The sequence below is a fragment of the Pyricularia grisea genome (genome assembly GCF_004355905.1).
Source record: "Pyricularia grisea strain NI907 chromosome Unknown Pyricularia_grisea_NI907_Scaffold_2, whole genome shotgun sequence".
Lineage (NCBI taxonomy): Eukaryota > Fungi > Ascomycota > Sordariomycetes > Magnaporthales > Pyriculariaceae > Pyricularia > Pyricularia grisea.
The window spans coordinates 7,514,125-7,533,997 of NW_022156717.1; the positions used below are offsets into that span (position 1 = coordinate 7,514,125).

Consider the following 19,873-nt stretch of genomic DNA (forward strand, 5'->3'; position numbering starts at 1 on the left):
ATATTTCCTTCCCAGTCAGGGAGAAGTTACATGGTCATAGAAAAAAAACAAAGCAATACGCCTGATATCGTATTCTTTGCGTATGCTGTGGTAACTGCTGAAAAAGAAGGGGGAAAAAAAAAAAACTTTAAAAAAAGGGGGGGGGGGGGGGGGGGAAACACGTTGGGGCGAAAAGCTATTAGATAACCTCTATACAGAAGGCGATCGAATGAACATGATCATGTCGCCACGGATCGCGCGGATGGGAGACCCCTCCTCAACCCACATCGGAAGGAAACCCAGCCAGCGGGATTTGTCAGACTCACCCATTTTCCTGAACTCTCCTATTACATATTTTCTTCGAAAAACCCCCCACGATTGGATTCAGGGACCCAAAAGCTGATTTGACGATTGATCGCAAATACAAATCCATTGCTGCAACTGGATCTCTTTCTCATAACGACAAACTAATTCGATACAATTGGAGGGTGTTGAAGCTACAAGCATAATTAAGCGATACCCCACCATCACATCCATTAAGCCACAGCAGACATAACCGTCCATCTGCAGGGACGTCTTTAAGTAGGGATACATTAGTACATATTCGCCATGTTCACTGGTATAGTCGAGGAGATCGGAGGTGCGTATGGCAATGCCTGCCAAATCTTTCTTTTTTTCTTTTTTTTATTGTATCTCTCAAAAGTCCAATGTCTCGATGAGTCATTGCGATTCTCTGCCAATGCCAGTCTGCAGGTTACCGTGCCAGATCACACACATACAGACGCAGCAATGAGAACTCAAGGCTAACTATGCAAGTCGTAACCCTCAAGTCGTTGCTGAGCTCGACCAGCACGATGCCACCGGAGGGACGTCGCTCACCATCTCGCTCCCAACTGGCAGCAGCCTGCTTTCAGACTGTCACGACGGTGACAGCATCGCCGTCAACGGCGTGTGCCTGACTGTCACGTCCTTCACGCCGACGCAGTTCACAGTGGGTGTGGCCCCTGAGACGCTTCGCGTCACGGACCTGGCCGACCTGGTCAAGGACTCGCGCGTGAACCTCGAGCGGGCCGTGCGGGCCGACACTCGCATGGGCGGCCACTTTGTGCAGGGCCATGTCGACACTACCGCGACCATAGCCGACAAGCAAGCAGACGGCAACGCCGTCACGATGCGGTTCAAGCCACGAGAGGGCAGCGATGTGTTGAAGTACATCGTGAAAAAGGGGTACGTTGCCCTGGATGGCACGAGCCTTACCATCACCAAGGTCGACGACGCAGCCGGGTGGTGGGAGGTAATGCTCATCGTGTATACGCAGGATCGTGTTATCCTGGCGCAAAAGAAGGTTGGCGACACTGTCAACGTCGAGGTTGACGTCTTGGCCAAATATGCCGAAAAGAGTATGGCTGGATACTTGAGCTCTCTTAACAACAAGAGTGACGCATAAGGCCAATCCGGGATCCCTGACTATCTTTCTCTCCTGGTAGAATGAAGATACAATAATACCGTTTGTTGTTCATATCCCTTTGATTTCTGATGATGTGGTAATGTGTACGAGATGGTTCATGTCTTCGCTGCCCCAAATCGTAAATTTCAAAACAGCAAGCAAAGATCGTATGGCTCAGACATCGCCCCAGACCTCGGCGAGCTTCTGGCTGAAAGCCTTAGTAATCTTTTTGCGGCCTACCAGGTTGGCCATCTGGCTAGACACCAGCTCAATTTTCCGCTTCCTGCCGACCTCTCCGGGGCCGCATTCCTCGTATGCCTTGACAAACTCCAAGGGCGTCTTCCACCGCTTTTGAATCTCCATCGCCTTTTCACCCGTGATTCCCTTGGTACACATGAGCATCTTGAGAAAGACGTCACGCAGGGTGATCATATCCGATTTCGAAGCGAGAGATGCAAAAGCTGGATAGCTGATGTAAAAGCTCTTCTCTGCCCTTGAGAGGCCAGCCGAAGCCGCAGCATTCATCTCTTTCTCTTCTCGAAGATGTGCTAGCAAAGGGAGGTAGTTTTGTGCCGTCAGGATGTTCGTTGGAATAACGTCTATAGTCCTGCTCTCATACTGCGACTTTAGTAGCTTGGTCAGACGAGCAAGATACGTGATGGTGTCGTCCATCTTTTGAGTTCTCTTCAGGAAATAGCCATTGACGACCTGAGTAGACGCCATAGCCGACTGTACCATCTCTTCGTAGCGAGATGAGTTCATGGTGTCAATAGAAAAGTCCTCTACGATATAAATCACGTTACGCAGCCCCGATCGCCGGAGACGGAACTTTTGCTCGTGGAATCGTCCATCCTTGACACTGCTTATAAGGTCATCAAGCCTTTTACGCTCGGCAATGTAGTCCAGAACAATCTCGTTGCCCTCTTCACCCTCGACGCCACCACGGTTGAGCAGCGTTGGATCTGTACATTTGGCGACCCAGATAGCATCGCCCAGTGCCAGGCTACGCATTATTGGGGTGACTCCTTTTTGGGTAAGTTCGTCTTTCATATAGTCTCGGTCTTTTTTGGTCCTGATTTCACGAACATCCAGGACTAAGTGAACCTGGAATGAGCCGGGCGGTAATCTAATGGGTGTGAATGTGGGCAATGAAGCATCATCTCCTCCAAGCCGACCTTCAGCTACCAGATCACGGTATTGTGACTGGGGTTGAGCTGCTGGAGGAGGTGCGTCCTCCATGTCGTCATCAACTGTCGTAGGTGCACCAGTAATGACCGACACGGGTTGGGGAGGCACAACCTCGAAGTTATTTTCACGAGCTGCAGCAGCAAGCTTGACCCTTTCTGCTACCTCCCATCCCTCGTCTGTCAAGGCATAGCGCTTGGTTGGACGACCTCTCTCATAAACAAGCTCCTTCTGAAGCAGTGTTTTCATTGAGTTCCACGCCGTGTAGAAGGATGCGGCATCTTCGCCGACCTTGAACGAGGCATTACAGTGAGGTTGAGCAATTTCAATCAGATCAGCTTTTGATAACCCCATTTGGGCCTGTTCGTCAAGGGTAGATAGCGCCATGATGAGGGCATATGCACCTGACCTATACGCCGGCACATACTCCTTGGTTTTGCGTGTTTTCTTTGCCGGTCCAGCCTCCGACGGCTCACCCCCAGATTCGTGCTGCGCCCTCGACCGGGACTTGGATGGGTGTTCCGGCATGGGAAGACCATTCTCATCGCAGTGCTTCCTCAAGAGTTCTGCCAGGCGGCCACAAAGTCCCTGGCCCCAACCCTTGAGTTGCTGTAGCTCTGAGGGGTGTGTGAAAGCGATGGGGCATGCCTTCAGGCTGTTGTAGGCGTGTCTGTATGTGGTGACACCTTTGGAATTGCGCTCTCTTGCAGTATCGAGCCATTCTTTTGTCCATTTTAGCCAGAGCGCATTGGGCGAATCCTCGTCCGAAGACATTATTTAAATGAAGCTTTGAAGCGTTTGAAGGTCAGTCAATTTGAGATGAGAGTAATGAGGCGTGGTGACTGCTGGTGCTCATTTGAACTTGAATTTCGGTAGAGGCACAATATATGAGCTAGCCTTCAAATGTCTTGGTATCGTATTCATTCGTTAAATGGTAAAATTCAGAACTTAAAAAGGTCTGGAGTTGGATGTAGAAGAGGAATGTGATGTCAAAAGAGTGTCTGTCTACGCGTCAGTCGCGTAATGGGTTTGATAATGCCACCCGCACCATTCGCCAAGTCAGCTGACCACTGACCCACCTTTACCCCTCCACCTCGGTACGCGACTCAGGGGTTTGGAGCATGCCTCCACTACACTGTCCAAGCTTCCCAATTCAAGATTTGCCGTCGTCTGAAGCATCCCACATGACCGGGAATTACCACGGTACTAAGGACTGCCAACCTACCTGCACATCCCATGTAGGTACCTATTCCAATCTGTGCAGGTATGGAGAGGGGAGTGGTGCACTTTGTAAGATTCTGGATGGCTTGGTTGAACTTTGAAGTGTGTAATCTGATCGAACTCGTCTTTTCTTTCGCATATTCTTAATCAAGCGACTTGCAGAATCACCCCCACGTCTCACGACCAGTGGATCTTTGAGGTTCTGTTGACTGTCTGAACTTCCAAGCCACTTTATGTTGAGCACCACCCGCCTCCATAGAAACATCAGCTGGCAGTGGGCTTACATGGCTGACGCCTTGCTGGCCGCTATTAATCTGAGGTAGACCCCTGTAGCTACTGCACTAGAACACCCGAACCAAAATCAAGACCAGACGTCACGTCACACCTCGACCCCACCTTAGGGAACTCAGCTACCTGACCCTACCTCCTAATAAAGCTTGAAATGTCGTCGCCGCCCCGCCTTGTTAGAGAGGCCTCAACCGTCTGCATGGGCGGATAAGTTACCTACAGTATTATCTTAGTCTCCTTGCATCTTCGTATTGCAACAGGGGGCTGCTCATGACAATTTCTTTTTCTTCTGTTTTGCGAGCCCTATTGAGTCCCCGATTGGTTGCGCATGCCCCTGTTCAGAAAAAAAAAAAAAAAGGGACAGCACATTCCAGACCGACAGCAGATACTATCTATGTTCAAAAGGTACTACAGAAGATAGATACCTTACCTTACCGACTTCACCAAGCTTACCCTGTCAGCTATAAGCTGATCAAAACCCGCCCGCCCACTTCGTTCATTTCTCCGCTCGCCAGGCGCCCGGCCATCCACTCTACCACCACTCTTCCTACCCGCCAGCCTCAGACCGACGATTGATTCACCATGGCTGTCACTCAGAACATTGTCGCTGCTTCGCAGAAGCACCCGATCGTGCCCCTCCCCGAGGGCAAGCAGTACACCTATGGAACTGCAGGTTTCCGTATGAAGGCCGACCTGCTCGAGGGAATCACCTTTCGCGTCGGACTTCTCGCAGCCCTGCGGAGTCGCAAGCTCAATGGCCAAGCCATTGGTGTGATGATCACAGCCAGTCACAACCCCGCCGCCGACAATGGTGTCAAGGTTGTGGACCCCATGGGTGAGATGCTCGAGCAGGACTGGGAGACCCACGCCACTGTCCTGGTCAACGCTTCTTCGGACCAAGACCTCGCGACCACGTACGAGCGACTCGCTGCCGACCTCAAGATCGACCTTTCCACCCCAGCCAAGGTCATCTACGGCCGCGACACCCGTCCTTCTGGCCACAAGCTGGTTGGAGCCCTCGCGGATGCGCTCGAGTCTGTCGGCGCCGAGCATGTCGACTACAAGATCCTCACCACTCCCCAGCTCCACTATCTGGTTCGCTGCACAAACACAGAGGGCACGCCCAAGTCGTACGGTGAAGTGAGCGAGGTCGGCTACTACCAGAAGCTTGCCGAGGCCTTCATCAGGGCCTTGAACAAGAAGCCGATAAAAGAGCCCCTCCAGGTTGATTGCGCCAACGGCGTAGGCGGGCCTAAGCTGTCCGAGTTCCTGAAGCATCTGAGAAAGCTGGAGCAGGAACAGGGTCTGGAGAAGCTCATCGATGTCAAGGTAGTCAACGACGACGTTCTCCGGCCCGAGCTGCTGAACCTTGATGTGAGTTGACCTTTGTGTTTTGATCTCATGCCCTGCGCTTTTAACTATACCTTTTTTTGGTCACTTGGCTAAACTGTTTACGTGTTACAGTCAGGTGCCGACTTTGTCAAGACCAAGCAACGTGCTCCACCCTCGCCACCGCCTGTTCCAGGTCTGCGTTGCTGCTCACTAGACGGCGATGCTGACCGCGTCATCTACTACTGGGAAGACCCAGATACTGGCTTTGCCATGCTAGACGGTGATCGCATCTCTTCGCTGTGCGCCTCATTCCTGGTTGACCTCGTTGGCGCAGCCAGGCTTGAGGATGAGCTGCGCATCGGTGTGGTACAGACGGCATACGCCAACGGCGCGAGCACGCAGTACATCAAGCAACATCTCAAGCTGCCGGTTGTCTGCACCCCTACCGGTGTGAAGCACCTACACCACGCTGCTTGCAACTTTGATGTGGGAGTCTACTTTGAAGCCAACGGCCACGGCACCGTCGTCTTCTCAACCGAGGCTATGCGGTTGTTCCGCGAGACTGAACCTCAGTCCCCTGCCCAGAAAGATGCCCTCGAGAGGCTTTCGGCCTGTGCCGATCTCATCAACCAGACGGTTGGTGATGCCATCTCGGACATGCTGATGGTCGAGGTTGTGCTCTCCCACAACTCGTGGAGCATGCGGGATTGGGCCATGACCTACACCGACCTGCCCAACAGGCTCGTCAAGGTCGAGGTGAACGACAAGGATGCCTTCCGCACGACGGACGCGGAGAGGAGGCTTTCGCACCCGGCCGGTGCCCAGGAGGAGATCGACCAGGTGGTCAAGAAGTACAAGTCGGCAAGGTCGTTTGCCAGAGCGTCGGGGACGGAGAACGTCTGCCGAGTCTACGCCGAAGCTGCAACCAAGACGGAGGCCGAAGAACTGGCCAACCACGTCAAGCGCATCATCGCCACGTACGGCGGCTCCAGCATCTAGGGGACGGCCTTGACCGCCGACGAACGGACCTGGATGATGCTCAGTCGGAATTCTTTCAACAGAGCCGCCCTGCGTCACAAGAACGTGCGGCGCTGGCGCTGAAGGCATTTTTGAGACTCGAGGCTGCCAGCTAGGGGTAAAGATCTCAAAAATATCAAAGGCGTGAAAAGAAAATTTTGGTCTGGAAAACCGCATCGCATTACAGCGGAACTTTGGGCTGGATGTTATGCATGACACGGAAACATACTCTATAGAACTACCTAGTACCATTTGTAAGGGTTTGGCTATAGGTAGGTAGGTAAGGTAGTCTTGATTTTTTGGGGCGGCCGTTTGCAATGTTAATAAAAAAAAGTTTTATCATTTAATGAAATCCGCCAACAGACGGGGAAAATCTCAAATAAAAACTCACGTATGAAGAAGCATATATGTTTAGTGACATGCTTTGCATTTCCCGCCTGCCCATACCCACCGTTGTGCCAGTTTGGGTCTCTGCATAACGAAATAGGTGCTTTCCCTCAACCAAGCCCGATCCACAAGTTTAGTCCTCGGGATTTGGGCTACGTCTTGGACCAGCTTCTGAATAAGACACGTAGATATCTGCCTGATGTCAGCTCCCAACGTGTTAAGAGTACCGATGTCACAACATGCTTTATCGACGTGTACTCGTAGACCTGTCAACCTCCGATATTCCGAGATCAAGAACTAGAACTAGTGTTGGGGGCTCATGTCTACAATCGTCAGGAATTTCCTCGTATCATGTTCGTCAAAAGTTTGTCATTTGTCAAAAGTCAAGAAAGAAACAGCATCTACTCTCAGCACGAGCTCAACAATCCCTGTTGCATGAAAAAAAGGTAACAAGGATATATTGGTTTGTTTTTTTCTTCTTCTTCTTCTCGACTTTTAAACAAGTCCATCTCTCCCCTCATCCTCGCAACTTAGCACATCTTGTACGTGCACTCCCCACCAGCCGTCCTAGTCTGGTCCTGGGTCTCGAGGGTGTAGTCGAGCTTGATGTCGAGGTCGCGACGGTTCTTGTCGTTGGGCTTGACCTGCAGGTTGCACTTGACCTCCTCGCCCTGGTGGACGGTGACGACCTCGTTGAGGTAGAAGACGGTCTGCTTCCAGTGGGTGTACTTTGTGTGGGGTCCTGTGGAGAAGCGGATGGGCTTGTGGCAGGCGGCAAACTCAATGTCGAACCACGAGACCAGGGCGTGGATGAAGTCGTCGCGGCGGGCCGTCAGGCTGAAGGGTATGCTGAAGGCCAGGTCGGCCGTGGTGCACTTGTACAGGTCCAGGGTCAGGACCGGGGCCGGGTCGGTGACGACGGCCTTGATGTCGACCGTGTCGACCAGGGGCTCCGACAGGGCCGTCTCCTTGAGCGGCGAGTAGTCGAAGCCGTAGACGTTGTCCCAGAAGCCAATCTTCTCGTCCTTGTACTCGCCGTCCTCGATGCCCGCGGCGTAGATGATGGCCTTGTCGGGGAAGATGAGGCCGTCCTTGACCAGATACCTGTCGCGGGCGTACAGGACCGTGTCGAGCATGCTCTCGTAGAGCAAAAAGTATCCCATCCACTCCGAGATGATGATGTCGACCTGGGGGAACGGCATCTCGATCTCCTCCATCTTGCCCTGGATGAGCGTGATCTTGTCGGCCATGCCGTTGAGGGCGACAATCTCGCGGGCCTTGAAGATGATGGTTGACATGTCGACGCCAATGACGTGTTTGGCACCGGCCTTGACTGCGAACCTATGAGGGTGGGAAGAGGCACTAGTGTCAGGAACGTTCAAGTTTTTCTTTCGTTTTCTGCCCTCTTATCTTTGCCTCTTGTAGTTCGAGTGACGGGGCTCGTCTCCGGCCCAAAAAAAAACGGATATGGGTTTCTCTCTTATGTTCTTACATGGACAGAATTGCTGTACCGCAGCCGACGTCGAGCACGACCTTGTCCTTGAACAAGTGCTTGTTTTGCACAATCGCGTTCATGTAGGATTTTGTGCGGACCTCGTCCTTGAGCATCTCCTCGTGGATGCCATGGTGGTTATAGCTGTTTGATTTTGAAAGCAATAAGATTATTAGAAACTGGATCAATCCCATAACTCGAAAAGGAACAAGTAGAAACGTAGAATAGCAGACTATTATTTTTTTTCGCGAACGCGGCGCGTTGCTTGTTCGCGCAAGGCGGGGTGTTTTTTTTTCCCCTTTGCCCTTCCCACTCAGTTCAAAGAAAAAAAAATAAACAAGCAAAAGATCAAACTCACCTGTTAAAGTAATGCTGTTCTGAGTGGTCCATAGACTTGAGCTTCTGCTCAGCCTTTTCCACGTCCATTGCGTCACCAGCCATTCTGAGGTATTCCAACTCGGAAAAGGCTTATTTTTTTTTGTTTCTAGGCTGTTTGGTGTTATATTGTTCTGGAAGAAAAAAAGGCGGCGCCGGTTTTTAGTGCGGGGTGTTTTTAAGCGACGCCGGGATCGTGGGCGATTTACACGCCGCCACGGGTTAAGTTGGGGAAGAACGTTGGTAATGTGTCCCCAGAGCACAAGGAAACAAAGCAAACAACAAATGAGCTTGAATTCGTCGCTGTTATCGTCACAGTTTGGTCGCTGAAGGATATCCAAGTTGGAGATCTTGGGTATATCGCGTCGCCTAAGTTGAATGGGCGAGAATCACGTCGCCTCCCCTGGGAACTTTTTTTTTTTTCTTTCTTTCTTCCCTAGTTCAAAGACAAGAAAATATTCCCCGACTTAAAAATTTAGGCGGTCTGCGACCAGGTTCCTCTTGCAGCCTCCAACTGACAAGGGTCCCCCCATGCTTGTACAAAGCAACCCGACGTCGCCCTGGCTACATGGGGTTTAGCGCGTCAAAGAAAATCTGATCAATTTTGCGCCCATCGAGACACAACCTTGACTCAATTGCCAGGACCCCTTTTTGAGCACAGGGTCCTTCCCACTACAAGCATAAAAGTGCAATACAATCAGCCTAGGGTAGGTAGGTAGGTCAAGTAGGCACCAAGCCTTGGATAGTTAAATCATCGCTACATCTCATGACATCAATTCATCAACACCATCTTTCCCACGGTTCCCTCCATTTAACCCCCAGAATCTCAAATATCCGCCTTTCATCACTCCCCTCAATCAACTGCCCTTCCGTCATCTTCTCCCTCCCACGACCCCTCATTACGTCCGAATACAGTCCTCGCTGGTTGAGCCGCATGCCTTTCTTGGACGCCAGAAGCCTGATACTCCGATTGAAGAGGTCATTCCCGGTGAAGTATATGAGCGCCGCGCCGTACTCCGTCTCGGGCACCAAAAGAAAGTCGACGCGCCGCCAGACTGGCTTGTAGTTGTCATGTTTTTCGCGCCCATCATTGCCGTCACCAGGCTGCAAAGGCATCTCCTCCGGGGGCAAGACGCAGCAGCCGTGCCACTTGCTGGCCCCTGACTTGCTGACGTGAAGCGCTGCGACTGTGGCTACAATAACACCCGTTTCGGTCAGGCGTGCGACCAGTCGCTCCAGAAATGGCACCAGCTCATCCGTGCTGACCGTGCCTTTTCGGGTGACGATAAAGTCGACGTCCCCGGAGCTGTTAGCACCGCGGCGATAGCTCCCACCGATGAGCAGCTCGACCTGGTCGTCAATCTTGGCTGCTTCGCGCTGTATTAGTGAGCCTAGAGCTTCTACTTCGGACCGTGGGATACGCGTGTTTAGATCTTCGTAGTGCTCCAGTCCCATGCGCTGGTTCTTGTTCAGGTTGGCTTCGGGTCTTTTCAAATCATCAAGTGTGCGAAAGCCCCGAGAGATCCACCGCCGCGCCTGCGTGAGACCAACACCGTAGATGCCCAGGTATAACTGAAGCACCTTGTCGAGAGGCTCGTTGAGCGCATGCTCTAGTCGTTGCAGGCGGTCCGTCGCAACAATCTCTTCGATCTTCTTGGCCAGACGAGACCCGACACTAGGAAGCCGGACGGCCTCCTCCTCGGTTGTAATTTTGTGCTTCTGCCGCCGTAAAGTGTTGATTACTCTCCTGTAGGCCGTGGTTCGCCAGTGGTCATTGGTTTGAGAGTAATAGGCACACATTTGTTGTAGGATTTCGATTGTGCGTGCGTTTGGGTTGTCTGAGTTCACTGAAGTATGGCCTCTGCTGTCGATGGTACCACCACGGTGACAAGCAAACCTGTCTTTCCATTCAATGTCTTTGGAACCGGGTTTGGGTTTGGGTGCCGATTTCCGTTTCTTGGCCTCATGCTTCTCTTCAGATCCACTGCCATCATTGTCCGAATCAGGGGACTCCGAATCCCTTACAGAATTGGCTTCGTCTTCATCTTCATCCAGTGGCAGGTTCTTATACCGTGTCGCAATCTCGATGCAGGATGTGAGCTCATCTCTAACGCCTAAGTTGGTAGCCCCCTGGATACTCTTTTCGGTGTTTGTGGGGGCTTGTTCACCATTGCCCTCATCTGGAGTGTTATTTGACGAGGATATAATGTTGATAGTTGTGTCCCTAGCATCATTCCCGTCGCTGGTGATCTCTGCTTCAGCTTCCCGAGGCGGGGTAGCGACTGGCGTAACTTGACTACGGGTGAGTGGTCTGGACCGATGTTTGTTTTTCAGCTGAAGTGATTCACCCGAGCTTGAAGGATTGTCTTGACTGGGAGTTGCCTCGGCGATCCCTGGTGTTGGTGACGGCCCTTTGATCTCATTGTTTCGTCCCGTCCCCGGCAGAGGGCAACCTCGGATATGATACTTGGGCTGGTCAGGGTTGACAACAAACCCAATCTCCACAGAGTCGCCCTGAAAGTTTTCCCTCACAATTGCTGGAGGAACCCGGCCGTCAGAGACAGTCACAACCGGGGAAACTATGCTCTCAATGTCCTTGTAGGAGAAACCATTATCAACGATGACATGAGTGGCCAGCTCTGGCTTTCTGACCCATAGTGCGCCAAACTTTTGCGCTATACCTATACGACGTCTTCGTGCCGGGGCGATGTCGTCGTTCGGTATGTAGAAGAAGGACAAGTCCTTGAATACCCGACGCTCTTCGGGAATAGCATCGTCCAAGGTGCTGCTACCAGCGAGCCCGCCCAAGGCTCGTTTCCTCTTTGTCTTTCTGGTGCCTGCTAACGCGGTAGATTGAGAGTCCCTGATTGAAGGTCTGGAAATAGGGAGCGGGCTCGTTGCGATTCGACGCAATGTTGCGGGCTGCCTGGCACCAATCCTTCTTGATGCAGCCGCTGGCGTCTCTTCGACGAAGGAGGTAGTCTTGGCTGTCACCGCAAGACCCTCCTGCCGAGCCTCCATCTGAGTGATTTTGTTCAGTGGCGTTCCTTCGATGGTCTTGTCACGGGCAATGTCCAGTATGCCTGGGTTCGGTGCTGATTGTACCTGGGATATGGGCTGAATGGAATGCTCGCGAGGTATGTCAACGGAACCCTGTGCCGAAATGTTGACAGCATCTTTGCTCTCCTCGTGCCGAACCTGAGCATCCCGATAGCGCCTCCTCAGCTCTGCTTGCTCCTTATCGGGTTGATCTTGGTCGTCATCCCATACGGCGTCTAGAGCTCTGAAAAACTCGGCTTTACTGCCCAGTGCTACTGATGACTCCATCACGAAGCTGAAGTGAATATGAAATACAATTCGCTGGAAAAGTGAGATGACACCGAGCAGAACCTCATTCAAGTGGCTAAGGTAGTGTAGGAATGACCGAAGATGTGGGTGACGATGTCGCTTATGAATACGTGGGTTCTTCTTGCATTGGCCGAATGAAAAGTCGGTTGCTGATATACATCGTGTTGCTGTCTGTGGTCACCGATCGCTATCCAATGCAATCCGAAGACTGGCCGCTCAAGGTCACATCTTTAGTTTGTGTTCGTCGGGAGAGTGAGACTCTGAAAGACGATAATCGATCGATTGTGTCTGGAAGCTCAGTAACACTCACTAGGCATCCCCCAGGCAGCCGTGGGCGGGGCGGCGCTAGGTGCCGTTGGCAACCACAGTGGGGGCATGATAATTACAGCGGCTCGCTCATAGTGCACTTACAGCAGGTGGTACTTTCACTCTAAGCCCTGGCGCACCGGCTTCTTTTGCATCAACAACAGAATCAAAAGCGCCGACAATGTGGGCGCCTTGTTGTTCATTAGGTTCTTTTCGAATCAACTACATATGCTTCGTGTAAAAAGACCCCTTTCGTCACAATATTGGAGCTTCTGGCGATCGTCATAAGACCAAAATCGGAGACACGCTATACTCACACGCCTGAGGCTGGCTGCGATGTGACAGACCCAATATCTTCTGTGATGCTGTTTTACTTCTAAACTTTTTTGCTCTTATTGCAGCTAAACCAGTAAATCTACGCAGTATGCATCCTTGACAAGCTACCAAAGACAACCAGTCCCGACGGTCGCTTTCAGTACCGACCCACGATGCTGCTATCGGAACCAAGCCTCGCCGTCGTCGGCTTCATAGGTGGTTCGCCATCATCGACCTGAACCGGCTCCCGCCCACCAGAGAGCCACCGGCTATGCCTCGCCGCCATGGCCGACGGGCGCGAGAAAGCAGCACCAGCACCGGTAGCAGTCCCGACGGTCCCGTCGCTGCCACCATCCCCCTCGCCCGGCAGCAGTAGCAGCTCGCGAGACAGCGCCACGTAGTCGTAGGCAAACTCGCCCATCTCGGCCGCATCCATGCCCACGACCTCATCCTCTTCGGTCGCGCGCAGGCGGCAGCCCGGGATGCGGTCCAGGGCGGCGAGGATGGCGCAGCTAACAATGAAGGAGTAGGCCAGGCCCGCAAAGGAGCCCGCCAGCTGGTACGCGATCTGGACCCAGTGCCCGTCGATCCAGCCGCCCGCGAAGCCGTCGCCGGTGCTGCTGGCCGAGGGCCCGTCGAGCGCCACCACCGGGTTGACGGCGAAGATCCCGGTGCAGATGTTGCCCACGAACCCGGCCACGCCGTGCACCGCAAAGATGTCGAGCGCGTCGTCGATGCCGAGGGTGAACTTGAGCCGTGTGGCGAGGTTGGCGCTGGATGCGCCCAAGATCCCGAAGGGTATTGCTGCCCAGACGGAGACGTAGCCTGAGCGCATGGAGAAGGGTGTGTAAGCGGTGGTGAAGGTCAGGACTTGGACAGGATCGAGTGGGGATGGAAAGGGGCGAGGAGAAGAATACGGCAAGCCACAAGACAGACACTTACCCGATCCAGGAGTGATGGCCACCAACCCTGCAACAACACCAGAGCAGAACCCTACAGCAGACCACTTCCTCTCCACCCGATAGTCCATAAGACACCAGGTAAGCCCCCCGATGCACGCTGTCAGGTGCGTGACGACAACAGCGACAACGGCGCGGAGGCTCGCCGCGAGCGTCGACCCGGCATTAAACCCAAACCACCCGAACCACAAAAACACAGTCCCAATGACGATGTGAGCGACGTTATGCGGCCGGAAATTCAGCTCGTGCGTGCCGTGCCCCCGCCGCGGGCCCAGCATCATCGAGTACGCCAATGCCGCCGCGCCGGAGGCGATGTGGACGGGCGTACCGCCCGCGTAGTCGAGCCCGCCCATCCTGAACGACCACCCGGCTGGGTTCCAGGTCCAGCAGGCGATGGGGTCGTAGACGAGCGTCGCCCAGACGAACATGAAGACGATTGCAGGCAGGACCCTGCCCCTCTCGGCCGCCGCGCCCACGGCGAGCGCCACCGTCAGCGACGACAGCATTCCCTCGTACACGGCAAAGAGGAGGTCCGGGATGCGCTCCCGCCCGATGGACGGCCGCGCCAGGACGTTTTGTAACCCGGCATTGCTCAGGTCGCCGATGAAGGCGTTGGCCGTCCGCGAGAAAGATAGCGAGTACCCCCAGACGAACCACTGTACCGTCGTCACGGCCAAGGACAGGATGGAGAGGAACATAAGCGAGAGTGCTGACTTGCGCCGTGCGAGACCAGAGTAGAACAAACTGTTTTTTTTTCTCTTCAGGTTAGCCTCCCTCTCCAGAATTACATGGACAGCTATAGTCGCAACGCCAGACCACACCATCATCGCCGTTGGTGTAAAAAAACTCACCCGATCCCCGGTATCATGAGCAGCATCATGGCCGTGCTTGTGATGACAAAGGCGATATCGCCCGTCTGTAAATGCGCACTCGGCGCGTCAGCTACGAAGCTCATTTCCTCGTTCTCTGGAAAGGGGAGGCAAAGAAAAAAAGGGGGTAGTCGGAGTGCCCACATGATACCACACGTTCAAGTCCTGCACCAAAGGATCTCCCCCAGTCTCGGCCGAGCCATTGTACGGCCGCTTGACGGCGTAGAAATCGTCGAGCTCGATCCCATCTATTTTGACCATGACGACCTTTTTATGCTCGCAGTTGCCGGAATGGAGTTTCAGGGACGCGCCGGCTTTGTAGTCCCTCTTCCGGAGGATAAGTTCGTTTTTATAGGGCCCGCACGAAAGCTCAAGACAAGAGCAGTAGATGGGTATCTTCACAATTCGATACTTGGTTCCACCAGTCCCATCTATGGGAAAGAAATATCCCACGCACGTGGCTACGACTTGGGGGGAAAAAAAAAGAAAAAAAAAAATAAAGGTACTCAGGACAGGACGCATATAAACTTTTTTTTTTCTTTTTTGCAAGGATCCGGCCGCTTCTTGTAACAAAAAAAACCGGATGATCACAGAGTTGGGGTCCTCTGCTGCGAGGACAGTAAAAAGGTTCACGGCCTTCCCAGCTATGTGCTGCCATATGCCTATCCTCGGCAAGGTCAAATATGGATTTGATTTTAGACTTTTCTCCTCACGTCTCACCTCTTCCATCGTTGACCTCGAGTCGCGGGCAAGAAACTTTGTTTGAAGTTGATTCCAATGCCAAAGTTGATGATAACACCAACAGGCTTACTAGTTCGTGCCTAGAGGTGGCCACATAACACCGAGACATCCTCATGGGTATACCGCTCAGTGGTCAAGCTAGTCAGAGTCTGATCTATGGTTATTGGCACATCGGTGAAAGGGCAAGTGCAGGCATTCACGGCAGCATGTTGGCAAAGTATTGGACTAATGGGGTAAATAGCATTATTCAAGAAATAGAGTTATGAGTTATGTGACAAGTCACGACAATAAGTCGCTTGTTAGTACATGCAATTTTTCGTCTGGATCCAAGAAAAAGAAACAAGGAAAATCCCGCAAAACCCATGGCCCAAAATATCGTTATACTCATGCAGTTAACTCCGGATATCATGATGCAAATATAAGAGAGAGGGGTAAAAGGCTGCTACTTTGATAGAATTTTTGTTGAGGTCTTGTGCGCACAGGCGTCCATTCGAGAACACTGAACATGTCATGGATTGGTATCAAGCCAACAAACTAATTAGGCCATGCCACTGCCACCCAAGTCGCGGAAGCGGTCTTGAAAGACTTTGAGCTTCTCCTCGTCAATCTGGCGCTGCAGCTTCCGTGTCTCTCGGATGGCCTGCTCGCGGTCTTCCTGCAATTGCAGTACTTCGATCTGGGCCATGTTCATGCGGCTGACGACTTCTTGCATCTCGGCGTCGGCCTCATTGAGCGCCTTCTCGAGCTCGGCGACACGAAGCCGGAGCTTCTCAATCTGTGCCGCTTGGTCCTCCTCACCCGCCATACCAGGGGACTTGGGGCCCCGCGCAGAGTTGAGACCCGATGAACCAGGTCGCGAAACAGGGATGTTGGCAAAGCGAGGAGACCTGGCACCGTTGGCAAACAAAGGTGACAAAGGTGACCGTGGGGGGAATAATCGCTGAGAAGGGCTTCTGAGACCGGGGCTTTTTGGCAATGGGCTCTTGAGACCACCAGCCGCATCCCTCAGTCTTTGTATGTGTCCATTGTTGGCCTCACGCAGTTGCTTGATCTCCTCCTCGTGGCGTGCGATGCGGTCCTCGGCAGCGCTCTGCGTAGATGAGAGCTCGTCTTCGAGTTCCTTGAGCCGGCGCTGAAGACCTGTGATGCGTTCCTTGCTGGTTTGCTGGTTGGCCTCGCCACGTGTTACAGCATCAGTCAGACGCGAACGAAGCGTGGCATTTGTAGCCAGCTGCGCTTGCACCTGTGCGGCAAGCTCTTCGACTCGCCTTGCCGATGCATGGAGCTGATCAGCTAGGTCCTTCTCCGTCTCGAGATACTCCTTAACCTGGGCCTCAAGGCTCGCTTGTGAGGGCCGGCTATCATCAGCTGCAACTGCAGCCTCGAGCTTGTTCAAAGCATCCGTCTCCACGGAGCTCAGTTCAAGCTTCTTGATCCGCTCTAGTGCCTGGCCATAAGAGTCCCGTAAGTCTTGGTAAGCCTTCTGCAGAGAGGCGGAGGTGACAGGGCTGGCGTCCCCTTCAATACTGTCAGGAGAGCTCAACGGCCTTGTGAAGGCAGCAGGAATAAGAATGTCATTCTCGCGAAGCAGGCTCTTCAAACCTGCGATCTCCTCCTCGGCGCGGTCAAGATCCATCTTCAAGCCAGCCAGGCCCTTCTCAACCTGCCACTTCTGTTCGACAGCTTCCTCGGCACGTTTCCGCAGCATAGCAATTTCATCCTTCAGATTGGACACGTCACGTTCGTAGCCAGCCTTCTTTGGCGATGTTGCCAACAAGCGAGCACGCTCCTGCTCAAGAACGCGAATCTTCTTTTCGTTCTCGCGGTTCTGGAACTCTTGCCTCTCGAGCAGATTCTTGAGTGCGCTGTGCAAGGCATCACGTTGCGCCTCGACATCCTTGAGACGTTCCGACATGGCCTCACGCGACTCGAACTGCTGGCCCTGGGGTCCTTTCACAGTATTGGAGCGGCCAAGAGGTGCTTGTTGAAGCTTGAAGGTGGAGTTCACAGTGCTCACTGACGACGAGCGGGCGATACGTGACATCCTTGTTTGATTAGGTTCGAACCTTTGCGACTCTCGGTTTTGCTTCAAAGCTCGCAGGCTTGCGTTCTCCTCCTGAAGTGTCTGAAGCTCTTGCTGAATCTTGGTACTTTCGTATGTCGACTTGGAGTACTCGGCTGCTTGTTGCTCGAGACCCTCGACGCGAGCCCTGAGCTGGGGAACTACCTCGTCACGAAGGTTATCACGCTCATTGGCGGCGCTCTGCAGTTCGCCCTTGAGGGCATCCAACAGGTCTTGAAAGTTATCCTTGACCTCACGTTCCTCTGATAGCCTTCTCCTCAAATCTTCGCACGATGACTCGAGCTCTTTTACTCGGTCAGCACTGTCGGTATCGGACACTAAGCCTCTTTGAGCCTGCTCCTCTCCCATCTTGGATGCCCTTAACGAGAGCTCCTTAATCTGGAGGTCCAACTCTCTCCTTCTTGAACGCTCATCGTTCAGCTTCTGGCTCAACTCCAGGCGGACCTGAGCCTTCTCCTGCTCAGCCCGACGCTGGACCTGGGCGACCTCTTCTCTGCTGGCATCGGCTTCGGATGCCTTGGCAGAGCTGTACCCCGAGTCGGAAAAGTAATCACTGGTTCTCTTTCCTGGTTCGCCTCGACTGCCGACTTGGGACTGCAGTCGTTCAACTAGGTCCTCAAGGTCCATTTCACGCCGGATGGAGGCCGCCAGCTCGGCGCTGATGGCCTTGAGCTCGTCCTCCATGTCCTCAATCTGACTGTCCGGCGACACTGTGGTAGTGGGCGGTGTTTGTAGGTAGTCTTCGCAATATTCGAGGGGGGTGGTTTGGTTCGAAGGGCCGGCATGTATAGCGGCTTTTGCAGTAAGTGGTTCTGGTCTTGCGGACGCCGGGGTTTCATCTGTGTATACTGTGGTAGTCCTCTGTGAGAAAGGCGATGGCAAGGGAGAGAAGCCCTTGTCCGAGAAAGCGGTTGAGGCCGGCGACGATGACGTCCAGCCAAAAAAGCTCCCTAACCTCGAAGATCCAGGAGACTTGAGGGGAGGAAGTGGCTTATTTGCATTAAGATTATCAGATGTTTGGTTTGAAAGAGCAATTACAGAGGCGTCGGTAGCGGGATCTTGCTTGTTAAAGGTGGCGTTCTCTGTCGCTGCAGCTACTCGTGCTGGCGCAGGTGCGAGAGCGAGAGGAACAAGATCGGATGGTTCGGCGATAACGACAGCAGCAGTTGAGTTTTGTTGATGAATATCCTTGGTGTTTTCAAGCTTGAGGTGTGGTGGTGATGGCTTGCGGGAGAACAGTGACATTCTGTTGGGTTGGGTCGTATTAATATTACTGGCTTGGTCGCCGAGCTGCTTACTGTGAAGTGCCGGATCTACGTCGACAGGCTCACTGTCGTGGTGGAGTTGCGATGCACCCCGAATGGGGATGACGTCCAAATCTGGCTCGTTTGGGATGAAGCCCTGAATTTGAAAAGCACTGGTAGGGTCGTTTTGTGTTTGAAGAGCTGCAGGGTTGAAGTCTGGAATGTTTCGACCAAGAGGTGACTGAGCGTCGTCCCAACCTTGGGACCCAGCTTCTGGCCCAGCGGCCGGCACGGCGGGAAATTCCTCGACGAGGCTGATTTCGAATAAAAAGCATTCCAGTCAGCAATCAATCAGGTCATCATTCATTGTATGTCTGCGACCATTGTTAAAAGAATATGTGCAACATCACAGCAAGGGTGCATTTTGGCCAACCGCTGACGTCGCGATGGTGTTTAGTCGAAACATGGAAAAGAAACGAAAAAAAAGAAAAAAAAAAAGAGAGTCATAGACATTTAGACAGAAACAAACTAGCAAACTCACCCTCCCTCAGGCACCAGCGGCATCAACGGAGGAACCTTGGCACTTGGGAAATCATAGACAGTCGGGCTGTCGATAGAATATGAGCGCGATGTTCGGTTGGCGAGCTGGTCCAACATCAGCGGCGGCGACGGCAGCTCGTCCAAGATGTCGAGGTAGTGCTGCGAGGGCGGCGAGAAGGTGTGTTGAGATGGCTGCGAGTACTGAGACGACTGTGAAAAGCGACGAGCCAATGGTGAAGCGCTCGCCGACAGCGGCTTCCGCTTGATGGGCAAAGCCGTGACGATCCGTGGGCTGCGGTCGTGATGTGCTAGACTTTGGGACCTGAAGTTCCTGGGACTTGGCAGCTCGGGAGTGGTGGTGACGGCGGCATGGGATGATGGTCGGACGGACTTTTCGGACAAAGCTGAGGCAGTAGAAGTCTCAGGAGGGTGGCCCCTCGCGGGCGGGTTGTCGACGGCCATTGGAACGACGGCGTATTTATCTAAAATTATCAAATTCGTCCTGGGGTGAGGCCAGAGAGTGAGAAAGAGGATGACGGATTCTTTCTTTCGCTTGCCTAGGTTCTTGGAGCCCCGATTGTCAGTCGCAAGGGATAGAACCAAGCCCAAGCCAATGAACCAGTGGAAATGGTGGTCACCATCCAGAGTTTCTTTGTGAGAGAAGCCAGCCGCTTGCGGGAAGGTAACATGGGAGAAGGGGGCAAGAATCTCCAAGTCTGTGAGATTAGGTACCAGAGCCTGCCAT

The 19,873-nt window shown here is 53.1% G+C and overlaps 7 protein-coding genes across 7 annotated transcripts; 2 read left to right on the forward strand and 5 right to left on the reverse strand.

Annotated features, from left to right (window-relative positions):
- Nucleotides 1–307: 307 nt before the first annotated feature.
- PgNI_04814 (uncharacterized protein) lies at nucleotides 308–2,231 on the forward strand. Its single transcript, XM_031124857.1, has 2 exons — nucleotides 308–619; nucleotides 810–2,231. Exons 1-2 carry the CDS (start codon nucleotides 589–591, stop codon nucleotides 1,424–1,426), a joined length of 648 nt encoding a protein of 215 aa, XP_030984003.1. The 5' UTR covers nucleotides 308–588; the 3' UTR covers nucleotides 1,427–2,231.
- PgNI_04815 (uncharacterized protein) lies at nucleotides 1,601–3,385 on the reverse strand (the record flags this gene model as incomplete). The annotated part of the gene is made up of 1 exon (XM_031124858.1): nucleotides 1,601–3,385. One exon carries the CDS (start codon nucleotides 3,383–3,385, stop codon nucleotides 1,601–1,603), a length of 1,785 nt encoding a protein of 594 aa, XP_030984004.1.
- A 941-nt stretch (nucleotides 3,386–4,326) lies between these two features.
- On the forward strand, nucleotides 4,327–6,837 carry PgNI_04816 (uncharacterized protein). Its single transcript, XM_031124859.1, has 2 exons — nucleotides 4,327–5,494; nucleotides 5,585–6,837. The coding sequence occupies exons 1-2, from the start codon at nucleotides 4,703–4,705 to the stop codon at nucleotides 6,449–6,451; spliced, it is 1,659 nt and encodes a 552-aa protein (XP_030984005.1). The 5' UTR covers nucleotides 4,327–4,702; the 3' UTR covers nucleotides 6,452–6,837.
- A 374-nt stretch (nucleotides 6,838–7,211) lies between these two features.
- PgNI_04817 (uncharacterized protein) lies at nucleotides 7,212–9,129 on the reverse strand. The gene is made up of 3 exons (XM_031124860.1): nucleotides 8,707–9,129; nucleotides 8,349–8,492; nucleotides 7,212–8,197 (listed from the first exon to the last, which is right to left on the reverse strand). The coding sequence occupies exons 1-3, from the start codon at nucleotides 8,787–8,789 to the stop codon at nucleotides 7,387–7,389; spliced, it is 1,038 nt and encodes a 345-aa protein (XP_030984006.1). The 5' UTR covers nucleotides 8,790–9,129; the 3' UTR covers nucleotides 7,212–7,386.
- Nucleotides 9,130–9,503: 374 nt separating this feature from the next.
- On the reverse strand, nucleotides 9,504–12,050 carry PgNI_04818 (uncharacterized protein; the record flags this gene model as incomplete). Its single annotated transcript, XM_031124861.1, has 1 exon — nucleotides 9,504–12,050. The coding sequence occupies one exon, from the start codon at nucleotides 12,048–12,050 to the stop codon at nucleotides 9,504–9,506; it is 2,547 nt and encodes an 848-aa protein (XP_030984011.1).
- A 799-nt stretch (nucleotides 12,051–12,849) lies between these two features.
- Nucleotides 12,850–14,781, reverse strand: PgNI_04819 (uncharacterized protein; the record flags this gene model as incomplete). Its single annotated transcript, XM_031124862.1, has 4 exons — nucleotides 12,850–13,562; nucleotides 13,635–14,395; nucleotides 14,503–14,567; nucleotides 14,665–14,781. 4 exons carry the CDS (start codon nucleotides 14,779–14,781, stop codon nucleotides 12,850–12,852), a joined length of 1,656 nt encoding a protein of 551 aa, XP_030984012.1.
- A 698-nt stretch (nucleotides 14,782–15,479) lies between these two features.
- Nucleotides 15,480–19,590, reverse strand: PgNI_04820 (uncharacterized protein; the record flags this gene model as incomplete). The annotated part of the gene is made up of 2 exons (XM_031124863.1): nucleotides 15,480–18,902; nucleotides 19,130–19,590. 2 exons carry the CDS (start codon nucleotides 19,588–19,590, stop codon nucleotides 15,800–15,802), a joined length of 3,564 nt encoding a protein of 1,187 aa, XP_030984916.1. The 3' UTR covers nucleotides 15,480–15,799.
- Between the last annotated feature and the right edge of the window lie 283 nt (nucleotides 19,591–19,873).